General features: G+C 37.2%; 1 protein-coding gene across 1 annotated transcript in view; it reads right to left on the minus strand.

Annotated features, from left to right (window-relative positions):
- Map3k2 (mitogen-activated protein kinase kinase kinase 2) overlaps window positions 1–11,875 on the minus strand; it is a 62,489-nt gene continuing 50,614 nt past the window's right edge. The window contains exons 13-17 of the mRNA XM_028762746.1: window positions 9,389–9,537; window positions 8,284–8,415; window positions 6,312–6,441; window positions 1,791–1,968; window positions 1–391 (exon numbers count right to left, since the gene is read on the minus strand). Coding sequence (XP_028618579.1) covers window positions 166–391; window positions 1,791–1,968; window positions 6,312–6,441; window positions 8,284–8,415; window positions 9,389–9,537 — 815 coding nt within the window. The 3' untranslated portion in view covers window positions 1–165. The remainder of the gene's footprint in view (window positions 392–1,790; window positions 1,969–6,311; window positions 6,442–8,283; window positions 8,416–9,388; window positions 9,538–11,875) is intronic.

Raw genomic sequence — 11,875 nt, forward strand, 5'->3', positions numbered from 1 at the left:
TTTAGTTTACTATTATTATTAAACAAATTTAACCAAGAATCAAGAGAAATATTTTCCCTCTTGTCTTTTTCTCCCCATCTCTCTTTTTTATAAAAAAAGGAAAGTGCAGTAAGAGAGACGGTGACCGTGAAGATGGAGCTGGTGGAAGACCAGAGCCACTGGCTGCTAGTGATAATGCACAAACATGTGCCGTAAGAGCTCCTCAGCTGAAGGGCGCAGTTTGGCCTCGACAAAAATCCGTTTGAGGAAGTCCCGAGTATAGTCTGAGACATGAGGTGGCAGCTTTGGGTTTGTTGGCTGAGTGGCGATCTTAAAGATGGCAGCCATTGCTTCAAATTCAGCCCAAGGTGGCTTTTCAGTTAGCATTTCTACCACAGTACATGCTACACTCCTAAAAGGAAATAAAAAGGAGCATTACCCAAACAGAACTTCAGGAAAGAAAGCTGGTTAGCCGGAAAAAATGATAAGTTGGGATGAAGTCAATATTTTTTATTACAAATACAAAGTTTCACTCAAAGGTTAATTAAATAAAATTAATTAATTCAAACATGAAAATCAATGAAAGGTTGGAACAACACACATTTCAATGAAAATATAATTATGATCACAAATGTATGGTTAGGTAAAGAACTTTTATTATTTTTGTTTTAGATCATTTTCTAACATGATGTTAATAATTTTGTCTCCATCCTACAAAGAATATAAACATTATAAATTGTTTGCTTTGAGTTCCTAAAATGCATATTTTTTTTTCTGGTTGGGAAGTAGGAAATGGTCATTTTTATGATCTAACTAAAAATTATTATGTAATTTATCAATTCAATTTTAAGGCACTAATAACTAAACATACAGCCCTGCCATAACACAGCCCTGCCAGGGGTATAGGCCACCAGCATAATTTCTCTTCTTCCTTACCTAGGAGACTTGCAGATACCTTAAATCATGCAGAATCTAATAATCTAATAAAATGTATTTTCCAAAAACAATAGAGCTAAGCATATTATAAAAATACTACATCAAATCACCACCACAGCAACAGATTTTATTTCTGTAAAGAAATCATCTATTTATTGTAAATAATTATATGAGCTGACATTCAAGATCCTTGGAAAATATGATGGTGCAATCAAAACATAATTCAGCTATTAGTGGAGACATCCTTGTTCTTCAAACACATAAATAGAAATTACATGAAGACCTATCAGAACTGCATTACTTCTCTGTATGTTTTTAAATTCTTACGTAGATACCCTGCATAATGGAAAGTTTGTCGAGTATGATAGTCCCATATCAGTGATGAGGAGTTGAGATCTGTGTTAGGCTGGGTGGGAATGGTCAGGAGTGGTGAGTTCATCTCCTCAGGAGATCTCATAATCTGCTTCTACCCCAATCATTGTTTGTAAACTCAACCATCATACAGGTAGCTATTATCTGTTTTCAAAAGTTTATACATAGCTTTGTAATTTAGAAAAGAAAAAAATCTCTGAATCATTTTTTGTTTTTTGTTTTTTTTAAAAGATACTGATAAGAAAGAATAAAAGTTATTCAGGGAAATCAGAGCTTTTTAATGTTGAGATCTGCTTAAGACAAAATCCTTCCAAAGAAGGAAAATTGGTTCAAAGACTCCAATATTCAGTCAAGGTTGCCTTGACAAGGTATTGCTGAAATGGTATTAATACTTACAATTTATATATTCTGCTTCCAAGGTACAAAGGATAATTTCAACTGGCAATTTTAAATGTAGAGAAAAATAAGGTACCTTTCCAGATAAATCTGATGTCCAAACTTACCAGATATCTGCTTTTCTTCCATAGCCTTCTCCACTAATGACCTCAGGACTCATCCAGTATGGTGTGCCTGTGACGGACTTCATTCCTGTACCTGACAGACAGATGGTCTGAAGCCGTTTGCTAGCCCCAAAGTCTCCTAATTTGATATTGCCTGTGGAATCCCGTAAGATATTTGCTCCTAAAAAAATAAGAAATAGCCTTATTACAATGTTTTTATTCTATTTTAATGATTTTCATTTTAATGATTTTATTTTATTCTGACATTTTAGAATGTATATAAGTGACAGAGAATTACTTTGTAGATCCTAATCTGCCTCCAAATCAGGCTGTTGTCCATTCTCAACAGCCTATTTATCTTGCATTAAGCATCTGCTGTTTGTATGTTACTTAGCCAGATGTCTCAGAAGCTAGTGAGTTTCTCCTATAAAGGATGGGACATGGGCAGGTAAAGTGAAAAGAAAGGAGAAAGGGCTAAGAATAAAGCTTGGTAAAGGACCAAGAGAGGCTCTGCTCCACTTGCTATAAAGCAAGAAATCCATGGCTGAAGACTATTTTCTTGATAACCAGCTTCTCTTCAGGAACTTCTAAAAGTACTATCATAATCAAAACTAGGATCATATGTTTACTCCAATATACTTAAGTATTAGTTAACTGTATTTTAAGGTATTTTAAGGTTTTTCTTTCTTGTTGCTGTTGTGATTTTTAATTCAAATCTTTACTCTATAGCTCAGACTTGCCTCAAACTTCCTGACTCAGCCTCCTCAGCATTGGGATAACAGGTATACACCACCATGCTACACTTTTTCTTTTAATGATTTCTATGGAGAAGGCAGGACAGTACAGATAATCTTTATTACAAACCATGGAAATGTGTATTCTCCACCTTCACATTGAGCTTCTATTTTCCCAGAAAATTCCCCATCCTTACCAGCAGTACTTCTCCACAGGAGTTTATGATGCCTCTCATCAAAACCTATTAAGCTTAAATGTCTGACCTACCAGTAATCTTCTAATGTAGGTGTAACTCTACTTACTTATGGTCTCCTACCATCTAGTATATAAAAAGGGACTCAAAAAAAAAAAAATAACAACAATACCCAACCATCTCTAGAATATTTAACTACAAAGAAGCAAAACAGACTTTTGTTTGCTTGAGCTGTGGTCTTGCCATGTTCAGACTGACAACTTGCACTCTTGGGCTCAAGTGAGCCCCCAAACCTATCTCAGTTTTCCTAAGTAGCTTAGACTACACATGCTTACTAAGCCAGGTTTTAGTGCCTATAAGCAGAAAAAGACAACTTCCCTTTACACACACACACACACACACTCCACACTCCACAGACAAGAAGAGTCATCTCTAGGGAGGTGGCATCAATACTGAACCAATGTTCACCCACAGCAGGAGCTGGGGGAAGAAATAGGTAGCCAGGTTGCCAATATAGTTTCTATTTTTAAAAACTACTTATATTTTAATAAAGTAAAAATTAGACTTTTCAAACACATACAAGAATAAAAAGAACTGCTTGTATTCCCATTACCCAGATTCAACATCCAAGTGGACAACTGTTTTGTCAACTTATTGACACATACTTTCCCTCTTTTCACATAGTATCTGAGACAAACTCAAGGCAGTGAGATCAATAAAGAAATAAGTGCATATCTTTAAAAGATAAAGTTTCTTATCACACCTAAAAGTATGAACAGTATTTAATATTATCAATTTTAATGATTTTTAATTAATTTTTAATTTAATGTTATATTCAATTTTTTACAGCAAAAAAGAACCATACAATTAAGAGCCACATATTAAGTCTCTCAAATATTCTTTTCATTTGCAATTAGAAAGAAAAATTTAAAAACTCTGTTCCTTACTTAAACCTTTCTAACAGTTTAGATTTTGCTAATTGCATCCCAAGGAGTCATTATAATCTGCTGTCTGTCAACGCTATAAAGGCTAAATTGTGGTGCGTGCATGTATGTATGTATGTATGTATGTATGTATGTATGTGTGCATGTGTATATCCTACTTGGGGTCGCTGGCAAACATCCGTAACCTTAGTACTCAAGAACCAAAGGCAATCACCAACCTGGACTATAAAGAGATACTGCCTCAAAACAACAAAAGACACAAAACAAAACAGAACAAAACAAAACAAAACAAAGGACACTAAGGATGGGTAAGGGGGCTTGTATTCAAGCATGACAACATGCATTCAGATACTGAACATACACATAAAAGCTATGTGTATCTGCATGCATCTAGGACATAGACAGGAGGTTGAATAGTACTCTTAGCCAGCCAGCTTAGCTGGAAAATGGTAAGCTCTAGATTTGGTGAAAGATCCTGACCCAAGAAAATAAGACAGAAACAGAGCAGGACATTTCCTGTCCTCTTCTGGCTTCTGTGTCTCTGTGTGCGCACATAAACATGCACTCACTCACCACCTATTCCTACATACAAATAAAATCATTTAACAAAACAAAGTGTCCTTTTATTAACAATTTGGTCTTCAATAGTATAGTTCCTTTGCTTTTTTCAATAGCAGGCTGGCTTTAAACTCCTAGAGATCCACATGCCTCTGCCGCTTCAGTGATTAAAGGCATGTACTACCCACCATGCCTGTCAACAGTACAGTTTCCTGGAGGGAAAAAAAAGATAAAGAACAGGGCCAGAGAGATGGCTCAATGAGTAAAGGTACCGTACCTGTAACATATATGGTGGAAGAGAATCAACTCCTTCAAGTTGTTCTCTGCCCTCTGTGCACACACTGTGGCACTAGTATGCATGTGTGCCACACACACAAATAAAATGTGATGAATTTAGAGAGAGAAAGAGGAGGAGAAGGAAGGCGTGGGAGAGGGAGAGGAGAGGGAGAATAAGGGAGACTTTAGAAATGAGTAAGCTTCCTAATAGTAATGATTCCCACAGGTATAAAATTACATAAAATCAATTATCTTTACTTTCCTTTTGCCACTTATAAGTTATGCATAAAGTTAGAAGACACAGAACAATTAAAAAGTATACTGTAGAAAACAAATAGCACTATGTTGCCATTTGGTGGCCATCATTTTCCTTCTGTCATGCTTAAATTTACAAGCTTGAGGGCCTATTTTCTCCCATATCAATATATTTGTCTTGTAATATTTGTTCATCAGCTTGCTTCCACTCCCATTCACCTGGTCAAGGCAGGTTATCATACATTCTGGGAAGATTAGAAGATCTATGTATTACAGACATGGCTCCCTCTGTTTCTCTCATTATGAGAGCCAAAGAGAAACTGGCTTGACTAAGAACAAATTTTCCTAACTGAATTTCTTTGTACGGTTCTTTAAGCTATCAGGTTTTATACATAATAAGCCCCAGTCTGGTGCACGTCATCTGCCTCAGGAACTCTGCATACTAGAGTCATACTAGAAATTAGTGTTCAATCACCAGAAATGACTGACAAGTTTCCTCTTGGCCTCATCTGCACAGTCAGGATGCACCACACAGACAGGAGAGCAGAAGTCTGGGAACTTGTAAAAGTGCCAACAAACATCAATGACTAAATATTATATGCACACATTTACATTTTTAATTCAGTGATTTTAATTCAGTAATTAACTGTAAATTTTGAGTCATACACAGTTTTTTAGACTCAGGTAGGCTCAACAGTACAGAGATTTGAGCACTTTCAAGTTTTACACATCTCTACCATTAACTCACTTCACACAGTCATGTCTGTGTCTGATGCTTAGGGGAAAAGTGAATGTCCCCTAGCTGGAGTTCATCAGAGCTCAGTCTCGGGATCTTTCCTTCCCTCCTCTTTATTCTTTCACAACATTTATTCCCATGACTTTACATAAACTGCAACAAAAAATATGTCATCACAGTAGCTACATTTTAAGAAGTGAGCACCAGAATTGTTTTAAATATTGCAACATGTTAACATATTTGATCCTTTCAAGAATCCCATAAATTGAATACTACTGACTCTCACTTAAGAATAAATAATGAGGGGACAGAGGTACATCTCAAGGATAGAGAACTTGGGCTAGTATATGCAATTTCCTCGGTTCCATATCCAGAAACTAGAGGTTTCAACTTGGGGAGGGAAGAAAAAGATGAAGGATAAAGGAGAGAAGGGGATAGAGAGATTCATGAGGATATAGAAAGGTTAGTATGTCCAAGGCTATAGTTAATAGCAGAGAAAGTCCAAGTCTTAATTCAACTCTGTGGTGGCAGAGCCTCTATTCACTACTGTAGGCCTAGTCAACACACACACAAACATGCCCACATTACTCTTGGGTTTCTGAATGAAATCCATTCTATGGATCCTTACAGCAAAGCTATCATTCAAGAAAATCTGAACTGAAGTCTGACTAAACACTGACAGAGTCCATGAGAAAGCTGTAGAAGTGTTTTCCTATGGCAGTTTACAGGTAGATATATCACCTTAAAAGTCCAATGCCATGATGACATTTCTTTCATTCAAACTCATAGCAAACTGTATTTAAAGTAAAAAGTAAACTATGACTTACCTTTGATATCTCTATGGACAATCATATTACTATGCAAATAATGGACCCCCTCCAGAATCTGACGGGTATATTTCCTTGTCACATTCTCAGTAAGAGCTCCATATGCTTTTAGTTGGTCCTTAATTGAACCCTAGAATAAAAGAAAACAACTAAACCTTCAGCTTAAAATAAAAATTGTTACTAAATCCTTATTTTTAAGAGAATCCTAGTTCATGGCTGAGAGACTATAAGTGGAGAGGGCAGGAATTCTCAGGAAAATAACTGTAGTTTCTATTCTTTCAGATTACTTATGTTGAACTAATTTCTTTGAGATTAACAAATTATATGGTTCCCATGTTTGTAGATCCTTTAATACAACCACGATTTGTTTTGGAAAACTAATGTTTAAGCTAACTTACAATGGAAGCAGAATATCTGAAAACATAAAATAGCAAATAGATCCAGTGAGTAGCAGTGGTATCACTGTAACAACAATGCATAACGGTAAGAGTTTCTGATGCTTGTGTGACATCAACAATGTCTCCAACAGCACTAGGTACTGAATCTGCAAGCTCGAATGGCAACTTTGTACCTTCACCATGTAACTCTAGCCATCTACTACCATAAAGACCCATAAAGCAAATTTCTTCTTCCTAACTTACTCTACTAAATTATGAGAATACTTTTTTTTTCCTTTTTAGTTTTTAAAACTCATTTTATCAAGTCTAGGTTGGCCTTGAACTTGAAATCCTCTTACCTCTACCTCCTGAGTACTGCGATCACAGAGGTGTGTCATCATGCCTGAAGTAAGGCACCTATCTCTTAATGAATAAAGATGCTAACTGCCATCTTGAAAATTTATCAGAATTAAAATTTACTCTATATATACAAAAAAAGAACTATAGCATGATCACAATTTCATTTTGCAATTATGAATGAAATCACTGCCACATTCTCCTGTAATAATTGTTGTCTCCAAGGACTCTGTCTGCTAACCTAGGCCTATTCCTGTAAGCTTCTAGCCTCCAGACAATCTAACCTAGGCCTAAAATGTTTTCAGCCTCTGAGACTTACTGCTGAACAAGCTCACCCTTTCTAGTTCTTTCTGAACTCTGGCTGGCTGGTTCAACTCAGCTGGTTTAACTCAACTCCTCTTCAAGCTGACTGATTCAAACTGGTTTCTCTAGCTTCTGACTGGATTGCTCTACTTGGCCTCATACAAACTTTGGCAATCTATTCTAATCTTCTGGCTCCTTCTCATTCTCTGGCTCGTACTGTTCTTACCTTTGTCTAGCTTGTTCTCCCTCTGCAACCTGTCTCTCTGTAACTGCCCCAGTAAAACTACCCTCTCTCCTTTCCCCCTCTCTCTAATTTGCCTCTCCTTCCTGTCTGTTCCCATGTGAGTTAGGCATATCCTATCTCTGACTTATTCTGTCAGTTCTATCTCTGATTCATCACTTTCAAACATGGCTGCTTCCTTCTATATATTAACTTTACATTCATTGGTTGGTATTAAAGGTGTGTACTAAGGGTGTATCTGTATTCCCCAGCCAGAGGGATTAAATGTGCCATGTGTCTGCATTCCATACAGATCACACAGACTGAGAAGGTCTTAGGATGTGGTCAGAGCAGCCATGTTGCTGAATTAAAAGTGTGTACATGTAATATGCATACATATATGTATATATACATATTATAAATGTATAATAGCATATAGTACATATTTAAAAATCAGGTAATATTTAAAATTGAGTATTTCTATGTACCAGTATTACATTTCAGATACTTTATTGTCTACAAGAAAAACTAAAACTTTATAATAAGGAGTCAGAGCATGATCATTCTACTCTTATGAGCAATCAGCAGTTCTACAGTGAGACCCTAAGTCTGACTGCAGGCAATGCCAGGTACAAAATTTCATCTATGATAAACCAGATCAAAAGGGCTGAACTGAAATCTCTTCACCTTATTTTTAAAATGAATGTGAACTTACCCCTGGCATATACTCCATAAAGATGGAAAGTGTTTTCTCCTGAGGATCCCTCAGACAGCCATAATACTGAACAATTCGCTCATGCAACAAGTTTTTCAACAACTGAATTTCACACTCAAGTGCATTTACTTCCTGAAAGACAGAACTCCTGCTAAGTCTTTTTTTTTTAACTACATTTCTCTGTCTGTCTATGTGTATGTTTGTTTGTACATGTACCATGAAAACCATATAGAAGTCAGAGACAACTTGCAGGAGTTAGTTCTTTCCTTCAACCATGTGGGTCCCTGAGAGGTGGATTCTAGGTACTAACTTCAGGTTGACAGGCTTGGTGGCAAGCACCTTTATCTTCTAAACAATTTCACTGGCCCTGTGTTAAGTCTTTATAACATTATAACAAAAGCAAAACGCTCTTATCTCATGGACTATCATGGTGATTTCATAATGAAATGTTCACTGTTACATACACCATTTTAGTCTCTAACCAAAATATATATTTTTTTAATTTTAATTTTAATTTTTTAACATATGTGAATTTGCCTGGGTTTGTCTGGACCACAAGTGTACAGTGCCCTCAGAAGCCAAAAGAGGGTGTTTGATCATCCCTGGATACAGAGTTATAGACAGTTGTGAGCCTCCATGTGGGTATTACAAACTGAGCCTGGGTCCTTTCTAAGAGCAGCCAATGTTCTCAGCTGCAAGCCACATCTCCAGACTTCAATGCCTTTTATTTAACAGCCGTGGTGGTTGCACACTAAGGTAACAGTAAGTCAACCTAGAAATACAAATGAAGCACTAAAACAGCTGGTCATTTACCACAAGCCCCCAATTCCACTGTATGTTGTTTTCTTCCATTTTAAAACTTTCTACATATATTTCATCTGTCTTGGGGAGGGGTGCACACACATGCCACATAACAACTGTGGTTGTCAGGGCTGTCAGAAGTACAAGCTGGCTCTCCTCTTCTGCCCTGTGGGTTCTGGGGAATGAATGACATCTCTAGGCTTAGAGCAATCTGACTAGTCCTGCTTTTGTTTTTGTTTTGTTTCCCCTCCAGAGAAAAACAAGCTTTTACAGTGGCCAGGTGATCTGCATAATGACTTTTTACCTTGCTGGTCTCTGGGCTGTCAGGGTTAAACTGAACTTGTTTAACAGCCAGTTCTCTTCCGGTATCAACATCATAACAGAGGTAGACCCTACCAAAAGCTCCTTGGCCAAGCAGTTTGCCCAATCTCCAGTTGGTTGGAGCTCGAGGTGCTGAAAAAGAACATATTCTTAAAATGAAATAGATGTGATGCAGTGACTGAACATAACTGAACATTCTAGACACAAGGAGAAATGATGACCATCCAAATCTTTCAAAAATGTTCTCATTATTCTACGAATCCTAATTCAATGTTTGTATCTCATGACTCACTTTTTCCAAAATGCAAATGTAACATCCATCTTTCACTCAATATAAGATACATCGACTATATGATAACCTATTTTCCAGTTTTACTACAGCAAATTATAAATATTTGTAAATAGTCTTAACACAGAAGTCTGCAACTCCAGCTCCAAGGAATTTGATGCCTTCTAGTCTTAACTGTCACTGCACTAGTGTATATGCGGTCCAGTCTCTGTCTGTCTCCCCCTATATACACACACACAAACACACATACACACACACACACACACACACACACACACCACTAAAATTAAAATCATTTAAAAAAACCAATTAACATATTAAGATCTGGATGGACCTTTGCAAGGCAGACAACATGCAAGACCGGATGTACAGTCAAATGAAACTGCTGGAATATGCTCCCTCAATAAGATCATAAACAGGTAAAACCCTTAAGTGCCAGCACTTGGGAGGTGGAAACAGGAGGATCAACAGTTCAAGGTCATCTTGGTCACCTTCCAATACCCATGGAATTTGAGGCCAGTCTAGAATACATGTTAAGATTCTGCCTCACAAAACAAAAGAGGGATTTCTCAAAGGAGAGTGAGAATGAGAGAACAAGGACAAGGGCATAGGTGTGGAGCAGCAGCAAGGAGCACAGGAACAAAGAGCAGGTCTGAAAAGCAGCCAGACAGAGGAAAGAGCACACTATTTCCTGAAGAAGACAAAGATTAAAAGTGAATTCCTCTTTGAAGAATATAAAGGCCAGAAGACAAAGGATAATTTGAAAGCACTGGTTTTCATTTTTTATTTCTTTAGAAAATTTATATGCAGAAAAATATCTTTCAAACAATGAAGGAAAAAATACCTTTCAAACAAATAAATGTTAAATGAATGCATTACCGATAAACTTATATTACAAAACAAAAAGGTTAAATTCAGTTCTTCAAGCAAGAATACTATACCTGACTGAATCTTGACTCTAAATAAAGATCTACAGAAACAGATAAACTGAAGGTTTATCTCTTCTTTTAGTTGGAGAAAAATAAAAGAAATAAAAAAATAAATGAAAGATTTTCTTTCCTTCTTTTGTTTTGTTTACGTGTACGGGTATTTTCCTATACGTGAATCTGTGCACCATATGTTTGCCTACTGCCCTCGGAGCCCAGAAGAAGGCATTGGATCCTCTGTAACTGGAATGACAGACAGTTGTGAGCTGGGAACTGAGCCAGGCCCTCTGGAAAAGTAGCCAGTGTTCTTAACTGCTGAGCCAATTCTCCAGACCCTTCCTTCCTTATTTTCAATCTCACTGAAGACAGTGGTCAAGAACAAAATAAACATAAGGTAGTATGGGGTAATAGATGTAAAAGTAAAGAATGACAACACTGACCAAAACAAGGATTTAGACCATGCAAATTTTGTTACAATACCTATCTTCGAGCTGGAACATGAAGATGCTGGTGATAAAGTTCAAATACTTTGCACTCTAATCTCATTTACCATGATAGTCCTATTTCCACTATTTCAATAAGATCACTTCACATAAATAAAAATGAGAATGTTTCCAGAGAGGACTAACTGAAAAGGAAAGACCCAACCTAAATGTGGGGTCACTCTCCCCTGGGCTGGGAATCCCAAAAAGGATAAAAGAACAAAATGTACTCAAAATGATCATGCTTCCTGACTGCAGACTAAACGTGACCAGCCTCTTTGTGTTTTACTATCATGCCTTTTCTTTTATGATGGACTCTATCCCCAAAACTCATCCGTCAAAATAAACTCTTAAGTCGATTTGGCCAAGTATTTTGTCACAGCAACAAGAAACAAGTGAATGCATACCCTTAACAAATGTTACAGGTGTAACACTAACTCCTCCATGCCACATATGCACACACAAATACACGCGTGCGCACACGCACGCACGCACGCACGCACGCACACATATACATACAAACTGATATACCCAAAGATAAGAATGGGGCTAGAGAGATGGCAACTCAGTGCTGATGGAGCTATTTTGGAAAGTTCTGAAAACCTGAGAAGGTGGAGCCTTGCTAGAGAAAGTTTATCACTGGGTAGGAGGGTGTCTCTGAAGGTTATACCTCATCTCCCTAAGCCTAAACCTAAGCCTCCTAAGCCTAAGCCTAAGCCTAAGCCTAAGCCTAAGCCTAAGCCTAAGCCTAAGCCTAAGCCTAAGCCTAAGCC

This window comes from Grammomys surdaster, unplaced genomic scaffold (assembly GCF_004785775.1).
Source record: "Grammomys surdaster isolate TR1022 unplaced genomic scaffold, NIH_TR_1.0 135, whole genome shotgun sequence".
NCBI classification, from domain to species: Eukaryota; Metazoa; Chordata; class Mammalia; order Rodentia; family Muridae; genus Grammomys; species Grammomys surdaster.